Source organism: Podarcis cretensis, assembly GCF_951804945.1.
Source record: "Podarcis cretensis genome assembly, chromosome: 16".
Classification (NCBI taxonomy): Eukaryota; Metazoa; Chordata; class Lepidosauria; order Squamata; family Lacertidae; genus Podarcis; species Podarcis cretensis.
Window position 1 is genome coordinate 18,104,679 of NC_137186.1, and position 26,943 is coordinate 18,131,621.

Here is a 26,943-nt window from a genome sequence, read left to right on the forward strand (position 1 = left end):
CTCTGTCCTGAGCCCTCCAACATTCAGTTTCCTTGTATGTCCATGAATTCTAGTGTTGTGAGCGAGGGAGAAAATCTCCAGAATTGACAAGGAACTGTGCCAGGGTTTGATATCTCTTCCACTTCATCCATGCAAAAACTTGAGAGCCAGTGTGGTGTAGTGGTTAAGTGTGGTGGACTTATAATCTGGTGAACCGGGTTCGATTCCCTGCTCCTCCACATGCAGCTGCTGGGTGACCTTGGGCTAGTCACACTTCTCTGAAGTCTCTCAGCCCCACTCACCTCACAGAGTGTTTGTTGTGGGGGAGGAAGGGAAAGGAGAATGTTAGCTGCTTTGAGACTCCTTCGGGTAGCGATAAAGTGGGATATCAAATCCAAACTCTTAAAAAAATAAATCCATGCAAAAACTTAAATCGCCCCAACTTTTAATTAGTGCAAAAAAAGGGGGAACCATAAATTAAATGGAATGTGCCCCTAATGGCCATGTGTGACTCTCAGAGTGTGGCCACGTTCTGTAGTTCACCCCTAAATACTTTATTTCTCCTTGGCCTGTTAGCAGCACGTGCTGGGGTATCGCTTGAGCTTTCCCCCGTCTCCGTTGCTGCTGCAGGATGGAGCCTGTGCCAGGGCAGAGGCGTGGGACGTTTGAAAACCCCAGCCTGTGGAAAACAGGAAGCTTAAAGAAAACAGGGAGAGGGAAGGAAGGGGACCTGGTTCTGTGTAGCCTCATTGTGAGCCGCAGAGGGGTTCTCTGCTGAGTCAGCATGAGCGCAAAAACTTCTCCGAGGCTAAGGAAGGGTTGGCAAGAAGGGGAGCGGATGGCAGTTCCCCAAGCAAAACACACCTTTTGTTGTTGCAGATGTTTCGGACTCCAACTCCCAGAAGCTCTGCTAGTCAGCATGGGAAATAGCCGGGGGGGTGATGGGATCTGTAGTTCAGGGACATCTGATGGGCTGGGAGGGGGGAAAGAGAAAATTCCCTTTGGGGTTCAGTACAGAGGCTCACACCAAACACTCTTTTTAAATTTTTTCCTTATATATAATTTTTATTAAATTTTCCGTTTTACAATTTAAAATACTCATTTAAACATCCTTAAAAGATCAGTGACTTCCCTTCTTCTCTTTCCATGGTTCGTTTTGCATATCATAAATCCCTGCATATTTTACAAAAACTAAGCCATTCAGTATTCTATTATTACATCCATCAAAACTTATTTACATTGCTGAATTTATCTTAACGCTGCCAACGTTTTCAAGTGTATACAATTTCCCCCCCATATATTCAATAAGGGTTTTCTTACTCTCTTATTCTGTATGTTAAATCTGCAAGCTGCGCATATTCTGCCAGCTTAAGTTGCCATTCTTCTTTAGTTGGGACCTCAATTGTTTTTCCACTTTTGGGCTAGCAAAACATGTGCCACAGTAGTGGCATACATAAATAACCTCCCCCACCCCCCCTTTTTTTTGGCTCACACAAAGTTCTCAGTTAGTCAGACTTATTCAGAATTGCATTACAGGATAGAATCCAAAATAGCCTGTGGAAGCATTTCCATTAGCACACATCCTAGATGGGCAAAATATATGTCATCTTGGCCAGTTATTTTCCAGTCAACCAACCTTCTGCCGCCTGAGTACCACACTATCTGTTCTTCCAATCACAGTCCTTGAAAACACTTCCTCAAGTTTTTTGCTGTATGTGCAGAGCCCTCCTTATACCTTATCTAGAGTTGTTTTTCACTCAGTGTTAGGTTTTCTCCTGAATCCAGTTTTGTGGCCAGACAGCCCCCTTACGTAGTAACACTAGTCTTACTGAGTTCTGCAGAATTTCTACCTCACCCTGCCCCTTGCATTTTCCCCCTCTTTGCCCTCTCCACTGGGTCACACTAACAGCCAGGTAGCCTGTATCAGCTGCTCTCCTTTATAATAATATCATGCTTATCATTCATGTAGCATGAATGCTTATCACTTATGAAGCTCTTTCACATTTTACTTGGTGATCCTTACTGCAGCCTTGACCCTTAACTGCAGTATAACAATTAGCTCCGAAACATAATGCACACACAGACGTACATGCAACACAGATATATTATTATTCTTTCATTTATATCCCACCTTTTTCCTCCAAGGAGCTCAGGGTAGTGTAGATGGTTGCCCTCCCCACATTTATTTCCTACAACAAGCCTGCGAGTTAGGTTTCCAGGGGACAATGTAGAAAAGATAGATTTGTAGAGGTCTCGCTTTATTTTATTACATATGTCAATATGTCAATAAGCAATAACATGGTCTGTCCCCTCTCTCTGCTTATCAATGGATTTGGTTGATCCAATAATATAGGATGCAATTCCTCTTTAAGATTCTTTCCACCCACAGCATGCATGGTTTTATTTTATTCTATGTTTAAAATCCTCCTCATCTTTATATTTTGAATTATGCCAGCCTGGTGTGTATTTCTTTTTCTTAACCCAATGATGTGTTCTCTTTCAGTCACTTTTCTTGCTTTCTTTGTAATAATAAAAAGGGGAAAGGAAAAGAAACCACAAGCAAACCTTTCTCTCCTTGTAGGTTGGGGTATTGCAGTACAGTGAGGTTGCTGTCCACGAATGGACTCTGAAGGATTACCAAACAGCAGAGGAGGTCATTGAAGCCGCCAAAAACATCAGCCGCCAGGAGGGGCTCGAAACTAGGACAGCGTCTGCCATCCACAAAGCCTGGTGAGTGTTTGTGTGTGTGTGTGTGTCTTGATCCTGACAGAGACAGACAAGCAGGAACCCAGCTCACGTCGAAAAAGGCATTTTGCAAAGAAGCAAGTGGCTTTATTGGGGTGTGTGTGTTGTGTTTTGAATGAGCTCCGATGGTTTGGTGTGTATGGATGCAGTGTCTCTCAGCCTGACCTACCTCACAGGGTTGTTGTGAGGATATAACAACAACAACAACAACAACAACAACAACAATTTGTTGGGTGGCTCACAACAGATTATTAAAAACATGATAAAACATCAAACATTAAAAACTTCCCTAAACAGGGTTGTATTCAGATGTCTTCTAAAAGTCACATAGTTGTTTATTTCCATGACATCTGATCAGAGGGCATTTCACAGGGTGGGCGTCACCACCGAGAAGGCCCTCTGCCTGGTTCCCTGTAGCCTCACTTCTCACAGTGAGGGAACCGCAAGAAGGCCCTCAGAGCTGGACCTCAGTGTCCGAGCTGAACAATGGGGGTGGAGACGCTCCATTTAGGGCTTTAAAGGTCAGCACCAACACTTTGAATTGTTCTCAGAAATGTACTGGGAGCCAATGTAGCTCTTTCAGGACCGGTGGTATGTGCAGCACCATGGAGGAAAGATGGGAAGGAAAAGCAGTAAGTAAATAAATAAGTTATCCTGCATTTCAGCATGGTTTGTGCAGGAGAACATCCTGGCAGGTGATGCTCTGGTGAGTTGGATCTGTTAGGCTTCCATTGGTGCTGGTCTGAATGGCACACAAAATCTTGCCCACTGCCAGGGTCTCCAAGAAACGCCATTCTCAGAACAGGAGTGCATCTTGGTTATCCTCCCTCGTCACCTCTTGTTTCTCTCTTCAGCACAGAGGCCTTTAGCCCAGAAAGAGGCGGGAGAGAGGGAGCCACCAAACTGATGATTGTGGTGACTGACGGGGAGTCCCACGATGGCGAGGAACTCCAAGACGCCCTGGAAGAGTGTGAGAAACGGAACGTGACACGCTACGCCATTGCAGTGAGCATGCGCTGGTGCCAGGAGGCTTTTGGGTGGCGGCAGTGATGTGGGTGTGCATGCGTGTGAAAAAGAGAGTGAGCAAGGGCTGAGAGAGGTGCCATGTGAAAAAAGAGTTCAAAGCAGCTTCTTCTGCCATGATTCCATGTCTAGCTTCCTTCCACCTTGACAGGTAATAAGGGCTTTATTGCTAAATGGCTTCATTACTATATTTAATATTGGTTCATTCCAACTTGCATATGAAGGAGCTGCAAATTTATATATTTAATGATTTCAGTGTGAAAGAGGCGGAAGTTGACATGGTCTTCTGAGATAACTACCAGAATCTATTGCTTGAATCCTTTTGTATTGCTCTCTCTTGGTCCCCACTATTGTATTCATCCCCCACCCACCCAAATATTTTCAGGTGAGTTTCAAGTAGGGAGGTAAGAAGGGCGTTGCTTTCTGTCCCACCCTGTGTTCCTCCCATGCAGCCCTGTTTCTGTTCTGCTGCAGTCCACCCTTTCCTAAAAACGACATTATTCATCTCGCTGTCCACCATGGCGACATAAATTACGTTATTCCACCTCATTCATTTCAGTGCAGAGGAAGCACAATGCAAATGGTGGTGGTGAGGGAAATGTAACCAACTGCAAATTGTTTGTGGACTGAAATCAGCAACAACAGTGAATACCAGTCGTATCCTCTGGACTGATTCCCGTTCCAGACATCAAACAAATAAGCAAACGTGGGCAATTTTCTGCTCCCGTTTCCATTTTCTGCGGAATTCTCTTACACCCTTAGTTGTCATTAATGAGCACTTCTTGCACCTCAAACATTTTTTGAAAAATGGCTTTTGTTCCCTCAGGTGTTGGGGCACTACATTCGGCGGCAGAAAGACCCGGACTCTTTCATCAACGAGATTAAATACATTGCCAGCGACCCTGATGAGAAGTATTTCTTCAACGTGACCGATGAGGCGGCCCTGAACGATATTGTGGATGCCTTAGGGGACAGGATATTTAGCCTTGAAGGTTTGAGAAGGGGAAGAGTGAAAAGGGGGGGAGGCTACCACCAGATTCCCTGTGGTTTATGAAAGTTAAACAAAATGGAGTGCAGAAGAAGTGTTGGTAGGAAACTCTCTAACACCTCCCTCATAACAAGTTCCCAGCTGTCCTTTGTAAACCTCAGTGTGAGTGGGGCACAGTGCTGGCTCAAACCTTAAGGGCCCTCAGCACTGGTGCCCTCTTCTGCACTAATAGCGCCCCCTGTTGGGCTTACACGGTAGTGGCCACAGTGTCAGGTGACCCTTCATTTTAATTTCCCGCAGTGCCCTAGAGCAACAGAACATTGGGAGCACTGTGGAGGAATTAAAATAGTGCCTTCCTTTGCCAAAAGCTGTGTGGTGATACCAGACAAGCAATGGGCACAAGATTCTCTGCTGAGGCAGATTTGGGTAAATCTCATAAAGGGGGGCATTCGCAATGGAGAATTGGCAGGGCAGATTAAGCCCCTTCCCTCCCTCCCTGTCAGTGCTCACCTTCTGTTTCAGCAAACAGAGCACACCTTGTTCATTTATCAATCTGCTTACTGTATTTATCTTACTACTTTGTTGCTTTTCTACTAAAAAAAAAATACCCAAAGAGGTGTACAACTATTAACAGATTTCTTCTCTCCACCCCCCTCCCCATTCTCCTCAGGGACCCGTGAATACAGCTCATTCGAGTTGGAAATGTCTCAGATTGGCTTCTCTATGCACCTCCTTGAGGTAAGGAGACACATTGTGGTGCAAAGTGTGGTTCTCAAACCTTCCCCCACAGACCATTTGAAAATTGCAGAGGTTCTTGGCCTCGCCACTTAAGGGTTATTCTGCCTGTTTGTAGCTCTTGTAATGCTAGATGCCATATGACTTCTATTTGTAATGTTATGGGCTTCAGATGGTTCAGTCTGGATGACCCCTTAAGATCCTTTCCAAATCTGGGATCCGGGGTGTCAAAGGCTAGAGTCTATAGAAGAAAGCTGGCTGAAGTGAGCAGGCCAGTTCCCATGTCAAGATAAAGGCCTTATCTAATCAGCTAAGAGCCCATCATTCACATCTTCAAGAAGTGAGCTCTGTTTCCATAGAGACAAATAGTGAGACTTGTCTGTCACTGGATACCTCAGCATCCTCACTGGATACCTCAGCATCCTAGGGAAGGGGAATGATAGGACAAAGCAGGGAGTTGTGGGTGAGAGTTTGGCTGGTGCTGGAAGCTGGATACACAGAGATGTGTGTGCTCTGTGTTGGATTTGGGCCTTCCCTTGAAATCTAATAGGAAAGCAGGATCTCTTGGGGTACGAATGCTGTGAGCCCCTCCATCCTATGCTCAGGTTGTAGAAATGCATAAATACAATCGTATACCCTAAAGACACCACAGTCTCCGTTGTTGACCTTCAATCCAAGGCAACCAAACCCTGGGTAAGCACCAGAGTAGTTGAATTTGCAGGCACCATTATTTTTTACAGACCTCTGAATGAAGTTCATGGGTCTCTCTGTTGGTCCGCAGACCAGTTTGGGAACCCCAAAGGGTAAGCTGACATGCTCAGGTTTAGCCAATGTGATGCCTTCCTAAGGTTGTTGGACTCCATCTCCCAAGAGCCCTTGCCCAGTGGCCACTGCTGCTTGGGGCTCATGGGAGTCATGGTGCAATAGCATATGGTACAACCCCTGCTGGCTACCTCTAGTATCACTGTGTGAAAGGCAGGGGCAAATGGTTTCGACTGCAGTCTTTCTTGTGTTGTCTGGCTGGACTGCTTATGTATCTGCTTGTTTCCCTGGCAGGACGGGATCCTCTTTGGCATGGTAGGGGCATATGACTGGGATGGCGCAGTCTTGAAGGAGAGCAGGAGTGGGCGGCTCATCCCGCCAAGGGAGGCCTTTGAGAGGGAGTTCCCCCTGAGGCTGAAAAACCACGCAGCCTATCTGGGTAAGGAAGGATGCCGCTTCCCATTATACAGGGAGGGAAAGAGTGGAGACCCACAAAGGGCACAAAGATAAAATCAGACCACCTGCAGGATCAGGCCAGAGGTCCTTCTAGTGCAACATCATAGAGGCCTCTGGGAGGTCAGGAAGCCAGTAGTCCTCCCCTGGTATCTACAGGTAGACTTGCCCTGTACATGGAGGTTTCATTTAATAGTCAAGGCAGTTGTTCTTCACCCCATCTCCCCAATTCTCAATGGCTATTTGTTTCCAAAATCAAGGCGATAAAATGATCCCAGCATGTTTCAAGCATGGCTCCTGTTCAGAATAGAAAATTAAAGAGAGATTCACTTGTTTTGTTTGTTTGTTAAACCACTTGCTTATGTAGGATGAATAAAAGCAAGGCAGTCCTTTGCTTTCCCCTTTCACCAAGTGTGTGAGGCCAGTCAGTGCTTGTTCCCATTTTGCAGAAAGAAAAACTTAAGGCTGTGAGTGAAAAGCTAGCCAATTAGTTCAGGGCAAAACAAGAGTCCGCACAGCTTTATTATTTCTCTCTCTCTTTTCCTTCCCCAGGATACACAGTCTCCTCTATCAAGCTCAGGAACGGGAAGGGGCTGTATGTGGCTGGTGCCCCCCGCTTCAAGCACAAGGGGAAAGTGATCCTGTTTGAGATGAGCAGTGATGGCAGCGTAACCATTTCCCAGGCCCTTACTGGGGACCAAGTGGGTTTTGGGGCAGTGGAGATGATAGTAGCTGATTTCTGGAGTGATAGCCGCATCCCTAGAAACCTTGTTCTTTCATTCCCGAATATGTGTGCAGTTACTGAGAGAAGAGAGTAAAAGACAGTCTGCACATGATCAGAGACACTCCTCCCTTTCATATAACCTCACCTGCTGGCTATGGCTGAGTCCCAAACTCATTATGGTGGGAGGAGGCAGGGGTTAGGGGTCCTGCTCCTTAGGGGAGGGAGGTGCAACCCTTCCACTATCTTTGCAGGCACAACTAGAACTCATGACGCAGAACTTTGGGGTCCAATTAGATGGAGGCGGTTTCCAGCACAATTTATAGCAGCCAAGGATGGGTTGGGGGTGGTGGGGGTCATTATGGATTGGGGGCTGAACTGAAATCCCCTCTGCACCTGAATGTAAATACCTGAATGCATTAATTTTTTTCTACAGCGCCATCAATGCAGGTGGTGCTGTATAATGAGCAGGTATTTGAAAACTCTGAATTCCTCAAGATTCTGAGTCTTGCCTGACCACACACACACACACACAATAGATAGATTAGATAGATAGATAGCCATGAAATTGCCCCCTGGACCTGTGAGTTTGCATCTAGGTGTCTGGGGGTGCATCTTTCTTTATTGAGATCTGGAAATGTGTAAAATCAGGCTTAAGATGCAGGATTGCACTGATGTCCAATGCAGAAGAACTTGTGCAATTCTGACATAGCACGTGGCGTCTTTCTCTGCAGATTGGCTCCTACTTTGGCAGTGAAATGTGCCCAGTGGACGTGAATGGAGATGGAATCACAGACATACTGCTGGTGGCTGCCCCCATGTACCTGGGCCCACAGAACAAAGAGACAGGCCGCGTTTACATCTACAAAGTGGGGCAGGTGAGTGTTGTTGTTTTGGTTTTTAAAAAACCTCTTTTTTTATTAAGAGTTTTCTATAAACAGTTAGCAAGAATACAGACAATAGCAATGGGAAACGACAATGTCTCCATCATCATACATTAATACAATACAGCAGTACAATACATTAGTACAATACAGCAGCAGGAGCAGCAACAACAACAACTAATAATAATAATAATAATAATAATAATAATAATAATTTATTTATACCCTGCCCATCTGGTTGGGTTTTCCCAGCCACTTGGGCGGCTCCCAATAGAATATTAAACAAAATGAAACATCAAACATTAAAATTTCCCTAACATTTGAGTTTATCCTGGCAATGAAGTAGACAAGGAAGTGTCCCTCCAGGAAGTTCCCAGCCACCTTCAGTCACCTAACAGATGAATGGGTACCAAGTTTGAACAACTTTATTAGGGCTCTCCTGCATTCTTGAGTAAGCTTATCATTGACTGCTAATTGCCAAACTCTCTCCTCCCAAGTGTAAACAGGAAGGCTGACCACTCCCTTCCAAGTTTGTGCCATTTCCAGTCTGGCTTCTGCTGAGCAAAGAAATATTTTTCACATGGGAGAGGTGCTTACAAAGCCAGTAAATTTCAAGCTCTTCTGGCACATGACCCACCTGGAACCTCATCCTGCAACAAAAAGTGCAACACTTGTATTGCGGCACTTAGCCTTCCCCAACCTGATGCCTTCCCTCCCAGGTGTTTTGGACTAGAACTCCCATCAGCCCCTGCTAGAATGGCCAATGGTCAGGGATGATGGGAGCCATTGTCCAAAGCATTGCAATGTTTTAGTTGGCTGAGCATAGGTGCTTTATCCTGGGTCAGATTGCCCAGTACTTTGCTGAGAATTCGCTTTCCAGGATCTGAGGCAGAGAAGGATCTTTCTCAGTTGCTATCTGAGATCCTCTAAACTGGAGATGCCCCGGTTAAAACTGGGACCTTCTGCATGTGCTTCAGTCCTGAGCCTTCCTCACAGTGCTTCACAGCACACCATTATGGGGGAGGGGGTTTTCTATCCTGAAGCCAATGCCTAACGGCTCCACTGTGCCTCCCATTTTAACTTTTCTCCCTCTTCTGAAGTTGCTTGTGTCTTTAAACGGGACCCTCCATGCCGACCCAAAACCTCAAGACGCTCGTTTTGGCTACTCCCTCCTGGCTGTCCCTGACCTTAATCACGACAGCTATAATGACGTTGTGGTGGGCGCACCGCTGGAGGACAACCACCAGGGGGCAGTCTACATCTATCATGGCTACCGCACCACAGTGCTGCCCCGCTTCAAACAGGTGAGTGGGAGCCAGTGTCTGGCTCCAGTGTTTGAGTGCTCCCCACTATTCCAACAGCTCTTCCCACTAGGACGTTTCCCCCAATGTTTAGCCAAAATCGGTGCCCCATGCCATTTCCACTCCCAGGCCTAGTTCCTATTCACTTCCCGTGATCTGGGGGACTTAAGATGGCATTTGTGTTTTTAGCAGGCAAATCACACTGCTGGGTGATATTCAGCTAAGATGCCCATGTCCTTTCTTAGCTGTGCTCCTGCCAGGCCAAGTCTCCTTCCCTCATCCTAAACATGCACCTTCTATTTTATTTTACTGCCACTAAATGCAGCGCTTTCACATTCGACTCTGTAGTATCACAAGCTGTTTTAGGTTTCAGCTCCAACCTGTCAATATCGTTTTGATTCTTTTTTGCCTTTGGTGAATAACTATTTATTTCGTTTTTAACCATGACAGTACACACAAAAACATATCAATGAAAACCAATAGCAAAAGAGAAGAGTAAAACGTAAAAGAGAGAAATGAGAAAGAAAACCATAGATAACAAAATTAAGCAATGTCCTCGTACCATTTTGATTTTTGATTCTGATTCTCTCACTGCACTAAGTTCAGGACAGATAAAAGAAAATCCAGCACATGGTTTAACTATGGAACTCTCTGCCACAGGAGGCAGGGATTGCTACCAACCTTTATGGCTTTAAAAGAGGATTAGACAAACTAATGAAGGAGAGGGCTGTCAATGGCTACTAGCCACAAGGGCTGTGCTCTTCCTCCACTCTCGGAGGCAGTGATGCTTCTGGATATCAGTTGCTGGAAACCACAGAAGGGGAGAGGGGTCTTGAGTTCAGGTCCTGCTTGATGGTTTCCCATTTGGGCATCTGGTTGCTCACTGTGAGAACAAGTGGCTGGACTAGATGGGGTCTCCTTCGGCCTGTTCCAGCAGGCTCTTATGTTCTTAAGTACATTTGGAATGACTTCAGTGAGGGCTCTTACAGAGCAGCCTCACTGATTAAAACCAAACACCCCACATTCTCCCCCCCCCTTTTTCTTTTTGGATTTGCATTTTATTTATTTGTTAACATTCTTATATTACGTCGGTAAACGTTGTCATATTACATTACAGGACTTACTATAATATAATTTCCAACATGTATACAAAAATTATATACAAATTTTATATACCAAGAAAGAAAATTAAACAAAAAAAAAAAAAGAAAGAACAAAGAGAAAAAACAAACAGTCCCACCCCAAATCATATACATACTAGACTTCCTGTCTTTCCCGTTGTATATTCCTTTTTTACAAATGAATGTACTCTTATTATTGTATATTTCTTTACATATTATCTAATACATTCCTATATCAATATGTGCTCTTAGTCTTATTTCTCAACTCAGTCTCACTCCAATGTCAATCAAATGCTAGCATAGATAGCAAACCTTTACTGTATTTTTGAACATATGTTTTATATCTATCCCACTTATCCATAAATTTTTGTTTTGAATTGCCTCTCAGGGTATTTGTTAACTGTGCCATTTCAGCAAATTCTTGTAGCTTGTAATGCCAGTCCGTTATTGTCGGGGCTTCACACATTCTGTGTGTCTTCAGCTTTTGATTTGCTCTTTCCGACAGCGCATTGAGTCGGCTGGCCTCCGCCGAGGCCTCCGCTACTTTGGCCGCAGCTTGGACGGGCAAATCGATTTGGATGGAGATGGCCTGGTGGACCTTGCCATTGGAGCACAGGGTGCTGCGGTGGTGTTGAGGTGAGGGGAGCTGGAAGGTGGGAGGGAATGAAGGCTGCACCCGGGCAGAGGGAACATCAAGGTCATTGAAGTGAGCTTCATGGCTGAATGGGAATCTGAACACTGGTCTCTCCCCAGGGACTAGTCTGATACTCTAACCGCTACACCACACTGCCCCTCAAAGCAGTATCATACCACTTTAAACAATCACAGTTTCCCCAAAGGAAACTGTAGTATTTTAAGAGCTGTTGAAAGATTCATATTCCCCTTCCAGAGCGACAGTTCCCCGAGTGGTTTAGCAATCAATCCCTTTTCACTTTCACAGGGAACTCTGGGAATTGTAGCTCTGTGAGGGGAATAAGGGGTCTCCTAATAACTCTCAGGATTCTTTGCAGGGAGCCATGACTGTTTAAAGTGATACGATATTGCTTCAGACGTATAGCACAGACCTTAGGCCCAACTTTGGGATTTTTTATTTATTTAACAATATCATTTTCCTTCTTGCTGAGGGGGGCAGGTCAAAGAGGATTGTTCAGGTCAACACTTCGGTCACTGCTAACCCTCCGTCCATCAATGTGATTCAGAAGAACTGCCAGAGGAACGGAAAGGAGTCTCTTTGTGTGACGGCAAACATCTGTTTCAGGGTGTCTTCCCGGTCTCTGGGCCCGAGGGACAGCCACTTCAGTGAGTAGCGCCCTCTCGGCAGGCGAGTTGTTAGGGGTTGGCAGTGTAGCACCCTGCTTGTGGTTAACGCTTAGCTGGAATGAAATATTCAACGCATATTAGGAAAATATGGCTCAAGTTTAATGGGAGGCACATGGTTTTATTTTACTATTTACCCACTCTTAATTATGTTTATCTCTTTTTTTATCTTCTGTAATATGTAGGGTCAGTGTAACCTTGGCTGTCAGCCTATAATTCCCTTTTTACGACTTTGAGAATTGTTTTCTGCTATAAATCAGGGGGCCCCCTTGTCTAGGAGGAAAAACATTTTGCCAAGGTTCTTAGGCAGCTGCTCTTCTGCCTGGCATGAAACATTTGAAAATCTTTAAGCTCATTTTAAAATACAGGCCCTGATCAAGCCTCAATAAAAATGCAGGCTTATGATTAGATGCCTCAGCAGGATCTTCTCCACGGTGTCCTCTGGACTGTTTCTGGGCTGTTAATGCATTTGGAGAAAACTTGAATTGGAGTGTTATCTGGGTTGCAAGGCAGGATCTTAATTTGGGGACGGAATAACTAAATATAAGGTAACTTTTAACTAGAGGTTATTTACAGGATAAGGAATGGGGGCAATGGAAGGGAAATTGATTTGCAAACAGGATCAGTTGGAAAATTAACTGGGGGTAAATTAATTAACGGGAAGCTGATTGGGGGCAATCTGGGGCAGGGGGCAGGTTTGTAGAAGAATTTATCCAGGGGCATATGGATGAGAAATCAGGCAGCTTGCCTTCTGTGATACTTTAAATCTAAACTCGTTTTTGTGCCTGTAGGCCTGTGCCCCTAATCCAGGCATAGGCAAACTCGGCAATCCATATGTTTTGAGACTACAACTCCCATCATCCCTACAGGACCAGTGGTCAGGGATGATGGGAGTTATAGTCCCAAAACATCTGAAGGGCTGAGTTTGCCTATGCCTGCCCTAATCTTAAACTACCTTGCAACACCTCTGGGCCAGCTCTTGAGGAGCCTTGCGATTGGCTGTTGGCTGATCACATGACTGAAACCAGGCATCACCAGCCTAGGACCCTCCATAAGTTTCTGACTGCAGCTCCCACCAGCCCCAGCCCCTATGGCCAGTGCCCAAGGAGGATGGGAAATGTAGTCCACGGTTAGCAAAGGCTGGCTTTGCTTGACTCCACACACTGCTTGGCCCTAGGTATAAAGTACAACGTCTCCCTGGATGACAGGAAGTTTGGGGCAAGGGCTGTCTTCGATGGCAACTCCCAAAAGCTGCTGCAGAAGAGGACCCGGGCCACCGTGGGCAGGACAACCTGCTCGGCAGTCCGTTTCCATGTGATTGTGAGTACAAGTGCGGGTGGGTCAGTTCTGACTCCGACTGATGCAGAGCGAGACCCCATGGGTCATCTAGTCCAACTCCCTGCAATGCAGGAATCATGCTAAAATATTCCAAAAACCACCAAGGTGCATGGTGTTCTCCTGTTTTAATCTCAGCAATGCTGTGAATCTTTATCAGGCCTGCTATCTAAAGACAACCCTGGATTTGTTTATCCTTTGCAGGACACCTCCGATTACCTGAGGCCGGTTGCAGTCCTGGTGAAGTTTGCACTGAATGATGCTGAGCCAGGCCCTGTGCTGGACGATAAATCACCCACCAGTGTTAAGAAATTGGTGAGTAGCACATGCACAGATGCCCCATTACCAACTGCCCATGCCATTCCGCACGTCAAACCAGACCATCTTTGCTGCATGTCCTACAAGACCTGCTTTCTGCTTTGCTAACCTGGGGGTCAAGATTTCATTTTGGAGATACTTAATTCTTGCTACTACTGATATTATTATTTTTGTATTGTTACAGTTAGACCTTATTATGACCTACGTGGTATTTGTCTAATTTTATTGTATAGTTACTGAAATGAATTTTTAAAAGGACTAGTTTATCTAATGCATATACGGCTGCTTTTAGAAACAGAGCAGCCTTCCCCCTTTGTGTACCTTGCTTGAGAACTATATAGTTGTGTAACCTATTCATATAAGTTTATCAGTTTTTGACTTGTGATTAATTCATAATACAATATAAAATAAAAATAAATTAATAAATTAATAATATTGTGGAGAGGGGTTTGCATCACACAGAATCATCCTGCCTCTTGCTTTCTCTTTAGATCCCCTTCTTTAAGGATTGTGGTGAAGACGATGAGTGTATAACAGATCTGGTGTTGCGAGCTCAGATGGACATCACAGGATCCAGGTAGGAATTAGAGTGAAAGGTCCCAGGCCAAGCAAGTAGTTCATCGCCTTAGTACATCAGTCACTTGCTGGTCCTCCTGGCCCAGGACCCTGTCAATCCAGTTCCTCCGTAACAGGTGGCAGGAGATCTGTTGCTGATGATAATCAGCTTGAGAATCATTTGATTGGGAGGCTGGGCAGAAATCAAGACTCCTGCCCTCCTCGCCTTTTGCAAGGCAGGCGTTTGCCATCTCCTCTTCTCGTTCCAGGCAGAAGCCGCACGTGATCCGCAAAGGGAAGCGGAAAGTCTTGGTGGACGTCCTGCTGGAGAACAAGCAGGAGAACGCCTACAATGCCAGCCTGTGGCTTTGGTTTTCCAGAAACCTCCACTTTTCCAGTCTCATGCTCAAGGTAAAGCAGAGGCCCTGTTCCCGACGGACGTTCCGCTGTGGTCAGAACGAAATGATCGCTAGGATACTGAGGGCCACCCTCTGGCCAGGGACGATGCTGGCTCCAGGAGGACTGATAGTTGCCATAGCATTCTGGAAAGAGAGGCTGTCACATCTCTGAGGCTTAAATGTCATGGTGCCAACCTGAAAACTCCTGTGTGAATCATGCAGATGTGCATATTTTCACATCCTTTATTCTGCTTCTTCATTTCTTCTTATTGGGGGGCTGGGGGAGGGACTTGAGCTCCAGAAATTCAACAACTCCCCTCACTTCTGAGATTGCACCAAGGATTCTAGCTTTGTCTTTGCAGCCAACAGTGCTTTGTCACAATCACACGGTCTATGTGTGTGTTTTCTTTTAAAAAAAAACAAAAGGAGAGAATATGCGACTGTTTACCAAATCCTGCAGGTTTTCTGTAGCCCAGAAGGTATACAACCTGGCCTCCGCAGCCCAAGGCTCTTTGAACACCTGTGTGATAAGCAGAAATTGAATGGGCACAGTTTTCTCTAGCACAGAGGTGTAGCAACATTACGCGTTGCATCTCTGCCTCCCGTGAACCTTTCTGAAAGCTCTTGCCAGGAAAGGAAAAGGTGGAAACTCAAGCTGAGGAGGCTGGATCCCATTCCATGTGCTTGATGATGGTTCTCTCCTTTTGCAGCTTTGCTCTCTCTTTCCTTCCACAGGGGGAGAACTCGGTGAGGGTGGAATGCACCTCCCCGTCTTCCCAAACCCGAGCTTGCCGTGTGGGCTACCCTGTCTTCAGGTCCTTAGCAAAGGTGAGAAAGAAGGAGCAGCTCTTCAGGATCCCCTTAGAGCGGGGTTCCTTGGAGCATTTCCTAGGTGAACAGTATTCCATTTTTTCATGTAGGAAAAATAAAATAAAAGACAGCTAAAGGAAGATGTGGGCTGTGTACTCGCTATACACTTAAAGCACATGACTGCCCCCAAAGCATCTTAGGATCTGTAGTTTACCTCCCATGGAGCTACAATTCCCAGCACTCTTAACAAACTACAATTCCTAGAGTTCATCGAGGGAAGCCAATGTATGGCATGTACACAGCTGTGGTACAGAGTTTATGAATGGTGTAGAAAAAGCAGGTGCGGAAATGTTTCTCTCTTTTCTCTCTTTCACAGGTAGCCTTTGTCCTGGAGTTTGAATTCAGCTGTTCCACCCTTCTGAACAAAGCACAGGTGAAGCTCACAGCCAGCAGGTGAGAACCAGGGAAAAGTCAGAATGAAGGCCATCTATCTATCTATCTATCTATCTATCTATCTATCTAACCACCTCTTCAGCTTTGTATTTATTTTTGATTCAGATTTGTCATGGCCAATGACAATACAGTCGTACCTTGGTTGTCAAACTTAATCCGTTCTGGGAGTCCGTACAACTCCTGGAACCTTTCGACTACCAAGGCGTGGCTTCCGATTGGCTGCAGGAGCTTCCTGCACTCAGTTGGAAGCTATGTCGGATGTTCAGCCTCCCCCCCCCAAAAAAAAACATTTGCAAACCGAAACACTCACTTCTGGGTTTGTGGCGTTCAGGAGCCAAAACACCCGAGTACAAAGGTGTTCGAGAACCAAGGTATGACTGTAAAGTTATTTGGCTTTGCATTTGACCAACTAGAAGTTGTGTAGAGGAGGGTGGCCCTCAAAATCAAGGGCCTCAAAACTGAGCCTAATGAGGAATGATTGAAGAAGTTGAGGATGCTTAGCTTGCAGAAGAGAAGGCTAAGAGCTGATAGGACAGCCATGCTCAAATATCTGAAAGGCTGTCACACGGGAGATGGGGTAAGCTTGTTTTCTGCTGCTGCAGAGGCCTAATGAGTTCAAATTACAAGGAAGAAATTCTGACTAAACAGTAAGAATAACTTTCTGACAGGACAGCTGCTCGACAGTGGAATAGACTACCTCAGGAGGTGGTGGACTCTCCTTCACTGGATGTTTTTAAATAGAATTTGGATTGCCTTCTTTATCTGAGATTCCTGCAGCACAGGGTTTGGACTTGATGATGCTTTGGGTCCCCTCTAGCCCAACAATTCTATGATTCTATTATCTTTCCTGCAGTGACAGCCATGAATTGAATGAGACCCTGACCGACAACATGGCACAGCCCCTTGCCTATATCCGTTATGAGCCCGACCTTTTGCTGACCAGGTGAGGACCTCGGTGTAGAGTTTGCTGCATGCAGGTTGAATAAGAGGACGGAGCCCCCTCCTTGCAAGGTGTCCCTGGCAGGATGATTCAGCTCCCCCAGGGTGGAGAGTAAACCAAATGTGAACACCATCATCACTTGGCTAATTCAGTCCAATGGCTACCTTTTATCTCTGTTGACATTCGAGGCTCTGGTTCCTCATGCAGGGATGCTTTCAGTTTGACGCAACTCCCCAAAAGGACTACTCTGGCCTGTCTTAATACTTAGATTACCCTTCTAACTGTTGGCTGGCAAGGAAAAAAATAGGCGCGTAAAGGAGAATTCCCTGGATGGCAAAATCCAAGTTTGGGGCAAGTACTCTTTTGTGAGAGAACCCCTGCAGAGATGTAAAATCACAAGATATGCAGCAAAGTAAAGTGTGGAAATATATAGGCTGTTTATTTAAAGGTCTAATATGCCCTCGCAGGTGGCGCTGTGGGTTAAACCACAGAGCCTAGGAGTTGTCGATCAGAAGGTCGGCAGTTCACATCCCCGTGACGGGGTGAGCTCCAGTTGCTTGGTCCCTGCTCCTGCCAACCTAGCAGTTCGAAAGTGCGTCAAAGTGCAAGTAGATAAATAGGTACCACTCCGGCAGGAAGGTAAACGGCATTTCCATGCGCTGCTCTGGTTTGCCAGAAGTGGCTTAGTCATGCTGGCCACATGACCCGGAAGCTGTACGCTGGCTCCCTCGGCCAATAAAGCGAGATGAGTGCCGCAACCCCAGAGTCGGCCACGACTGGACCTAATGGTCAGGGGTCCCTTTACCCTTTAAGTTCCAAAACTCCCCTCTGCCCTTAGCATAGAAAAAGACCACATGTTTGGTAAGTTAACAATGGTTTACTTACAAATTCTTCAAAGGTCAGATTCATGTGTTTTCCCATACAGTGTTGAGAAAACACAGGCAGCAAAACTTTGGTAGGTTAGTTTCAAAGTGGTGAAAGTTCCTAAATTATTTGTATAGGAACACAAGGGTGGCTTGCAGAAAGCCATGAGTTCTGAGCTGGGAGCCACCAGCTCCTCTTTACACATAGGAGTTCGCATGGTAGACTGAGGGAAATAGTAGACTTGACTTCCTTCCTCTCGAGGTGGAGTGACTTAGCTAAGCCTGGCAGGACGGCTTACCCTACGACATAAACCCCTTCATGCATTAATTAGACTTAAGCATTTTGCTTATATGAGACTGGTTATCCGACACTAATTTATCCTACATTACTTACCTTAGATGGGTGGGCTGAACTTGACAACCTTTTGAGTTTCATTAGCTCTAAACATCCCACAGCACTTATTGTCATTACGAGTGGACATCTCTAGGCCTCCCATTTTCATAATATATAGATTGGGAAGATCTCTTCCTTTTGGGATATCCTTCCAGGGATAGCTGCCTGAACCATCAAGGGATATTGGAATGGATATGGAGTTTGGAAAGAGATGAAGTTACAATTGATCTACATGGCCTAACTTCCAGGGGGAGAAACAGGTGCTATTAAAGGATGTCAATTTATAAATACCGTATTTATGTATACCATTTATATCCCACTTTTTTCTTCATGGAGAGCAAGGTGGCTCACATGGTTCTCCCCCTCCTCATTTAATCCTCACAACAACTCTGTGAGGTAGGTTAGACTGAGAGTAACTGGCCCAACATCACCCAGCGAGGTTCATGGCTGAGTGGGGATTCGAACCCTGGTCTCCCACTCCCTGGTCTGACACTCTTAACTGCTACATCACCGTAGGAGATGGGACTAGGTGGAAGGTATATGGATTTTCTTCTTCAGGCAACAAAAGGCCTTGGGTTTGGATTTGATATCCCAATTTATCACTACCCGAAGGAGTCTCAAAGCGGCTAACATTCTCCTTTCCCTTCCTCCCCCACAACAAACACTCTGTGAGGTGAGTGGGGCTGAGAGACTTCAGAGAAGTGTGACTGGCCCAAGGTCACACAGCAGCTTCATGTGGAAGAGCGGAGACGCGAACCCGGTTCAACAGATTACGAGCCTACCGCTTTTAACCACTACACCACACTGGCTCTCTCATCACCTCTGTAGAGAGACTCTCTCTGGGTCATCTCTGTAGAGTGTGCAGTAAGCAAACAATCTGGGTTATTTGCAAGGGTTGCCGTGGAGAAATTGGAAACTGCGGCCTACACAATCTAGAACTGACCCGGCTTATTTTCTATGGTTCTTCTCTCCCTCAGCGAGTCTACCCTGAACCGCTACGAGGTGCATCCTGTTGGGACATTTCCAAGCGGTATGAGCCCTGAGTTCAGGACTACTGTCAAGGTAAATAAGGAGTTGGGACAGGGTTTGTATGTCAGCAGTAACACAGGGAAGGGTGGCCAATTTTCTCTCTGGCAGGGCTCCTCTGCAGAATATCACGCTTTATCATTAGCGGCATTAGTAAGGCAGCGGCGAACCTGTGCCTGGGCTGGACCACCTCAGATCGCAGGTAGGGGCTCCTCTAAGTAAAATATACAAGCATATCTCTGTGTAGAAGTCTAGCTTATCAGGGGTCTAAGTCTCGAAGCTTAATCCAGACTGCAGGACTCAGATGATTAAATGCTTCTCCAGCAGACCCAGGAAAATTGGAGTACCAATGCTTTAAGATCAGGGCTGGCCCCCCTGAAGCTTTTGAGCTCCCATTCCCATCAGCCCCCTGGCCAGCATGGCCAATGGTCAGGGATGATCAGAGCCTGATAACAGTTAGAAAGCCACAGGCTCCCCTCTTTTTCTTTTGGGCATCTGGTTCCACAGACACACCTGTTGACTTATTACTGTGACCATCTTTCTTCTCACCACTGCAATGCCTAATAGAAAAAGAAGAAAAGCAACTGGCAAAGGCACTGTTCACTCCTGTGGGTTCAGAGACTGAGTATATAGCTCCTGCCCAATTAGATTTTCAAAGTTCAGCTTAGAGAAATCCACAGTTTCAGGTTCCAGTTTCCAAAAATGGTGACCCTACATGATTTTTTTTAAAGCTTTGTGCAGTTTTTTGCTTCATCTGTTGAACACTCTTCTCATCCTTGTAGGTGCAAAACCTCGGCTGTTATGCAGTGAAGAATCTCTCCCTTTTCATGGACCTGCCTGCCACAGCCTATCAGAACAGTGAATTCCTCTCTGTCACACGCATCATTGCAGATAACGTGAGTCACTAGGCCTTCACCAGTATAAGTGCTTTGGGGCCTCTGTTCTTGCTGTCATTTGGGGTCTTAGGGGGAAATTCCAAATGATACTTTGCTGCTCATGGCAAGTTCTCTTGCACAGCCATGGCAATGCACCACATATGGCATCGGGACAGATTTTGCCCAGAAGGCTGCTGTTGCTGATTTGCTCAGTTTCAAAATCTGCAATCTGGTTTAGAGTGAACACCTACTATCTTGCTGGCAAAGGATGTTCTTGTGGTTGCCATTGGGGCATCTAGTTGGCCACTGTGAGAGCAGGATGCTGCACTAGATAGGCCCTCTTTGGCCTGATCCAGCAACCAGACTTTCCCTATGCTCATGGCTCACAAGGTCCTCTTATACAAGTCCTTAGATCTAAATGTTCTAAAAGCCCAGCTTTAGTAAAGTTTAATTTGCAAACAGCTCTGTCTGACCACTTCCTCTAGCACTTTGGGTTCAGCAGGTTCTTCTTAATTTTAGCTGGCTGCTGAGCAGGGCCTTTTTTCAGCCAGAATTTGCCAGTTCCAGCACCTCTTAGGTGGGTGCTATTGCCATTATAAGAGAACAAAGACAGTTTTCATGGTGAGTTCCGGCACCTCTTTTTCTAGAAAAATAGCACTGCTGCTGGGTATTGTTTAGGACATCTTAATGCCAAAAGAGATGAGACAGAGAGCGCAAAATGGGAAGGGGCCAAACATGAATAAGGGGAGGGAAGGAAATTCGCTCCTGTTCAGAGACGTGGGTGTCTGCTGCAGGTGCTCAAGGAAAAGCTTAGAAGGACCCCTCACACATATTGATGTCCCTTTCCATTTTCCAGGTGACCTGCACCATGCAAAATCTGACAGAGGCCTCTCATAATGCAGCTGGTGGTGTGATGATCCCTGTTCATCCAGAAGAACTTGTGCACGTAGAGAAACTGGTGAGTGCCCTGTTAGCAGACCTTGCAGCTTGGGTGAATTTGATTGAAGTAATCACTTACAGTTTCTGGAGTTTAAAGTCTTATTCATGCAGGAACTATGTACAGTATGAGTAAATAATAGATATCTTGTCTGGAGAGAATAGCAAACAAAATGGCTCAGCTTTTTTGGGTAAAGTTAACATAGACATAAAAACTAAAAACAAGTGCTGGCCAGATTGCAACACAAAGAGTGCACTGTGTGGTTTAAAGTAACTCAAGAGAAGGAGATGTATTTGCCTTTTTCCAACTTTCCCTCGTCTGGCTTCCTCACTGTGATTCAGGCAGCTTCAAGACTGGCTGTCTCTATCATAACCCAACTGTTGCTTTTCCATTGCAAGCATTTTAGTGCAAACTAAAATGTCAGTTAAAATTGTTTTAACACAATTTAAAATGGTACCATCCAGAAAGGTAAATAGGGAGAGTGCCAAGTGGAGATATCTCTCCCCCCCCCATTTTATGTTGCATTCACGATTGCACAGTGTGTACACTAATTTTTACTTATTTGTTTGTTTGTTTAGATTTCATGAGAACCATTTACCGCTTGATTGTTTTTTAAAAAACCTTCATAGCGATTTAAAAAGAAAATAAAGCAATACAATTATTAGTAAAAACAGTTAACAGCATATATTTTAAAACATTCAAAATATACAGTGGTACCTCAGGTTACAGACGCTTCAGGTTACGGACTCCGCTAACCCAGAAATAGTACCTCAGGTCAAGAGGTCCTATTTGCTTCAGGATGAGAAGAGAAATTGTGTGATGGTGGCGTGGCAGCAGTGGGAGGTCCCATTAGCTAAAGTGGTACTTCAGGTTAAGAACAGTTTCAGGTTAAGAACAGACCTCCAGAATGAATTGAGTTCTTAACCCGAGGTACCACTGTAAAGTAAAATCAGCAATAAACTAAAACAGATTAAAACCCCTAAACCTACCACATGCACACCATGTTACCAATGAAAACCACCCCATAACCACCCCATTTGGGCCTGGTAAAAGGGGGGGCTACCCACCCCCTCCACTTCATAATGTTATTTGGATTTTTGAAGCCCGAGAGAAGAATTGATCTTCCAGTTGCAGGCTTAAAGGAGGACAGCAAGGATTGCTGATGGGGTGCTAGCCAGGGTTGTGCAGTGGTTACGGTGTTGGACTAGTAACTGGGAGACCAGGGTTCCCCACTCAGCCATGAGGCTCCCTGGGTAACTTGGAACACAGTCACTGCCTCTCAGCCTATCGTAACTCACAGGGTTGTTGTGGGGATTAGATGAGGAGGGCTGGAGAACGTTGATCTCCTTGGAGGGAAAAAGGTGGGGCTTAAATATGCAACATATAATTAAATAAATAATGCACCCACATCTGGAAGCAGCCTAGGTTGTGAAGTAGGGGTGGGGGTGGGGAAGGCTGGGGAAAGGTACAGAAAATGCCTAGAATTCTGCCCATGCTTTGATTGGGTCTTGGCAAAGAAAGGGCTGAGGTCTCTCTTTCCTGCCAGAATTGCACCAACGCCAGATGCCAAGTGGTGAAGTGTGAGCTGCCGCACATCGAGAGGAACGCGGAAGTCTCCATCCACCTGCTGAGAGCGGTTCACAACGAGTTTTTCAGGAGGGTGAGCTCAGACTTTGTGCCCTCTCTCATGCATGCACCCTTGAATTCCTGCTTAAGAGGGTCTTATATGCCCTTCACTGGTAGCATGGGAAAATCTGGACCAGTGGCGTAGCGTGGGTTGTCAGCACCCGGGGCAAGGCAAGTAATTTGCGCCCCCTAACCCGTGGATTTGCACCCCCTAACCCTAACCCCCAGATGTTGCGCCCCGTGTGGCCGGGCCCCCCTACACCCCCCACGCTACGCCACTGATCTGGACTGAATGTGTTTGTGTGCATAGGTAGATAGGTGTGTGCATGTGCAGGCTGTCGTGACTATGACTGTGTGGACCTTGCATAAAACCTGCGTGTCCAAGTTGTTCAGATAGAGCAGTAAATTCCCCTGGAAGCACCTGGTGAGTTTGAAAGTCACCAGGATGGAATTCCTTCTTTGCTTTGTTCAAGAACGCAACAGGGTTAGAGAGCATCTGGTAGCAGGTTGAGGTGATGATGGTGGTTGTGGAATGCAACCCCTAAAAAGGCAAACTTGCCTCTATTCAGTAAAGCAGTGTTGTGCTGAGAATCCAGGGGCATCACAGCCTCTCAGTCTTACAGGATTGTTGTGGGGTAAGGGAGAGCCATATGCACCACACTCCCTTGGAGGATAAATGCAATAATGAAATAAACAAAAATAAATGCACTTGCCAGCTGGAAACCTGCCTTGGGAGGCTTTTCTTCTTCTTCTACTAAACACCCTTCTTGTCTCTTTCTTTCCATCTCGTGGATGAAGGCTAAATTCAAGACCGTGAAGGTTGTGAGCAGGTTCACGCTGACCAGCCAAGAAGAGGAGAGCCTCCTTCTGCTGCCAGAAGCTGCCCATCAACGGGAGGTAGGAGGGGCTGCTGGCCTTTCTAAGGCTGGGGTTGTGGTGGTCTGAGCTGTAGCAGCTTCTGCATCACAGCCAAAAAAAAAAAAAAACCCTTAAGAATGAATGGAAATTGTTGACTTTGTTATGCAAGTGAATGATTTCCAGGGAATGCAATGTGTATGGTTAAGCGGGACCTGTCTATATGTATTCACAATAGCAATAAGGGATGAAAGCTTGGTGTGTGGTTTTTTAAAAAAAGAGTTGAGTGCATTGGGCTTAGGCTTAAGAGAAATCAGTGAGAAAACCCTGTTCATGTCAACTGTTCTCTTGCTGTCTTTGTGATGCCCTTTCAGTCTGAGCTAACCAGCTCTGAATCCTCATCACGCCTCCCAACACTACCAGTGGGCTTTTGCTGGGATTCAGCAGATTTCTCCCCTTTCTCGTTGCAGACCATCTTGGAGATCATCCAGACCAATCTGGTCCCTCTTTCGCTCTGGATCCTGATTGGCAGCATCATTGGGGGGCTCCTGCTGCTGGCTCTGATTATCATCTGTTTGTGGAGGGTAAGAGTCATGCTAACGGCCTCCGGTTGCACCTGCACAGGGAGACAAGCTTAAACAGGTCACATGACTAGTTTGGCCTTCTAGCTTATGGATTCTTAATTGCTGAGACACAGCACCAAAAGAAAAATCACATGGTACAAAATTCCTGGGACTGTCGACACAGGCAGGGGGGAAGTGCCCTTTCCACAGCCTGGTGCCTTCCAGATGTTTTGGACTACAACTCCCAGGAATTGTGGTCTGAAACATTTGAAGGTCACCATAGGGACATCAGAAGAAGAGCCTGTTGGATCTGGCCAAAGAGGGCCCTTCTAGTCCAGCATCCTGTTCTCACAGTGGTCAACCATGTGCAATACTCTTCCCTGCTGTAGTTTCCAGCAACTGGTATTCAGAAGCCTTGCTGCCTCCAACTGTGGAGGCAGAGGATAGCCATTGCAGCTAGTAGGTGGCGAAGGGAACCCTACATAAAGAGAACCTAGTGGGCCAGGGAGAGATTTAAATTCTAGCTTTCTGTTTATTCCCAAAGGTTCATGAAAACTGAGATTGAGTATATGCAGCTACATACAGTTATCCACCTGTGGTTGAAAGTGGTACAGTCCTAGGCATTCTCTACCACCTGATTTTTCTCTATGGAGACAGAGCAGCACAAAGATTCATCTCGGGGAAATTTTCAGGCTTGTTTTCAGATGGGATTCAATCTCATACCAGAAAATTCAGGCTGCAAAATTATAGCTGATTCAGAGCTCTTCCACAGCAAGCCCCAGAACAGTTTGGCCCTTTTGCAATATGGAAAATGATGGGAATGCACAGGAAAATGTGAGGTGCTGCTTGCTTTGACTCAGAGCCATCTAACCTCCCTGCAGACAAATCAGGATGAATGCTCAATATATAGTAGGTTGTTTAGAGAGCCCTGAACCCAAGACATCAGAAGACTAGGTTCCCTCTAGCTGAAAAACAAAACATCTTTTTCTCATGCTAATCTATATATTCTTCTTCTGCTCCCTTTTCCTTTACCACCCCCTCCAGCTTGGATTTTTTGCACACAAAAAACCTGGGGAAGAAGAGAAAGAAGAACAATAAAACGTGGAATTTGAGCAAGGACTCAAGCAAGGACTTCACACAGGAAAAATGAGCAAGGGAAGAAAATCCAGTGGGTGGTTGCTGCTGCCCTCCTTTGACTCCTTGTAAAAAGTGATGGAAGATCCAGCAGTTCTGAAGACAATCTGCAATCTCATAGCATCCTTTTGCTTTTGGGAAGCTAAGAAAATGCAACAACCTTCCCCCCGTGTTGGAGCCACAATTAAACACACCAATACACACACTTTGGTCTTCAGACTGGGGTGGGTAAACATCCAATTTTGCTTCCCGTGTTCAGGGAGTGGAGAAAAAGTAGTGTGTGCAGGCCAGCTTAGGCCCAACCCTTCAAGCTGACAAGACAACAGAGATATGGGTTTCAAAGATGGCTCCTTCCCCTGTGAAAAGTGACTTAAGTGCTCAAATCATGTGGAGCATCTCTATTCCAGATACCTTCTTCATGCATTGCAGGAGGTCTCCTTTCTAACTCTACAATTCAACGGTTTCCATCAGTCCTTTGGGATGCAGCAGCTTGTCTTGACAAGGTGGAGCGTCTCTCGTCTCCCTCGAACAGAACTTTGTTGCATAGAAGCAAAAAAGAATTTTACATAGTCCTGTATTCCTGTTACCTTTTGGGCGTGTTGGTGGCTGGTGCAGAGCAGCCTCATTCACTTGGAATTGCAAAAGGGTAGGGCCCTTTGGTTTGGCAGCTGTGAGCACCATCAGGAAATCAGGGGAATGGTTTGTGCCCGTTGCTTGCCTTGTCCGGATGGAGGATAGAGAGGGGCATGTGCCAGTGGCTATGGAACCCAGCCCCTTGCAAAAAAAGGTAAAATTTGCATATATTGCTCCACCCACTTTTGTGACTGGCCCCACCCACCACTGGCAGGTGGCTTCCAGAAGGGGATTTGGCCCTTGGCCTGAAAAAGGCCCCCAATGCTCTCCTTCCCTGTGTGCAACCAGAGGCTTACAAACTGCCCACCAAGTGCATGGAGCTGCCTTCTGGCCACAAATGGGAGAATGAGATAAGAACATAAGAGCCCTGCTGGATCAGGCCAATAGCCTATCTAGCCCAGCCTCTTGGTGGTCAACCAGATGCCCCAAAGGGAAACCCATGAGCAGGAGGACCCAAGCACAAGAGTCCTCCCCTCCTAAGGTTTCCAGCAACTGGTATTCAGAAGCATTGCTGCCTCCCAACTCTGGTGGCAGAGCAGAGCCATCATGGCTAGCAGTCACCGACAGTCTCCTCCTCCTCCGTGAGCTGATCCAATCCTCTTTTAAAGTCATCCAAGTTGGTGGCCATCACAGCCTCCTGTGGGAGAGAGTTCCATAGTTTGAGAGCCAGTGTGGTGTAGTGGTTAAGAGAGGTCGTCTCGTAATCTGGGGAACCGGGTTCGCGTCTCCGCTCCTCCACATGCAGTTGCTGGGTGACCTTGGGCCAGTCACACTTCTCTGAGGTCTCTCAGCCTCACTCACCTCACAGAGTGTTTGTTGTGGGGGAGGAAGGGAAAGGAGAATGTTAGCCGCTTTGAGACTCCTTAAAGGGAGTGAAAGGCGGGATATCAAATCCAAACTCTTCTTCTTCTTCTTAACTATGTGCTGTGTGAAGTTGTAGGCTTACCCAATGCCAATGGATGTGCCAACCTCCCACTGTGAGCCAGGATTGCAATGGAAGGTGATGGGCAAGGGATGGGATAAAGTCGAGGTGCGTGCTGTTCTCCCTACTGCTGTCTTTTTTTGAACTTGTTTGTGCAATGGAAATGTAAGGATTTGCTTGTCCAGCCCCAGCAAATGTCTCACCAGAAGCCCATCGTGAAGCTCACAAAGATGAGAGCCAGGAGGTAACTGGTTTCCCTCTTAGGCCAAATAATTTT

The 26,943-nt window shown here is 46.0% G+C and overlaps 1 protein-coding gene across 1 annotated transcript in view; it reads left to right on the top strand.

The window, feature by feature from the left end:
- The window catches only part of ITGA10 (integrin subunit alpha 10), a 55,270-nt gene extending 28,758 nt beyond the window's left edge, over positions 1-26,512 (top strand). The window contains exons 7-30 of the mRNA XM_079956532.1: positions 2,561-2,709; positions 3,579-3,729; positions 4,574-4,739; positions 5,406-5,473; positions 6,527-6,671; positions 7,238-7,386; positions 8,141-8,284; positions 9,391-9,594; positions 11,218-11,348; positions 11,845-12,011; positions 13,207-13,349; positions 13,569-13,679; positions 14,174-14,259; positions 14,507-14,648; positions 15,371-15,463; positions 15,822-15,898; positions 16,752-16,841; positions 19,073-19,157; positions 19,904-20,017; positions 20,853-20,954; positions 22,480-22,593; positions 23,358-23,456; positions 23,885-23,998; positions 25,022-26,512. Coding sequence (XP_079812658.1) covers positions 2,561-2,709; positions 3,579-3,729; positions 4,574-4,739; positions 5,406-5,473; positions 6,527-6,671; positions 7,238-7,386; positions 8,141-8,284; positions 9,391-9,594; positions 11,218-11,348; positions 11,845-12,011; positions 13,207-13,349; positions 13,569-13,679; positions 14,174-14,259; positions 14,507-14,648; positions 15,371-15,463; positions 15,822-15,898; positions 16,752-16,841; positions 19,073-19,157; positions 19,904-20,017; positions 20,853-20,954; positions 22,480-22,593; positions 23,358-23,456; positions 23,885-23,998; positions 25,022-25,075 — 2,898 coding nt within the window. The 3' untranslated portion in view covers positions 25,076-26,512. The remainder of the gene's footprint in view (positions 1-2,560; positions 2,710-3,578; positions 3,730-4,573; positions 4,740-5,405; positions 5,474-6,526; positions 6,672-7,237; positions 7,387-8,140; positions 8,285-9,390; positions 9,595-11,217; positions 11,349-11,844; positions 12,012-13,206; positions 13,350-13,568; positions 13,680-14,173; positions 14,260-14,506; positions 14,649-15,370; positions 15,464-15,821; positions 15,899-16,751; positions 16,842-19,072; positions 19,158-19,903; positions 20,018-20,852; positions 20,955-22,479; positions 22,594-23,357; positions 23,457-23,884; positions 23,999-25,021) is intronic.
- Positions 26,513-26,943: the final 431 nt, after the last annotated feature.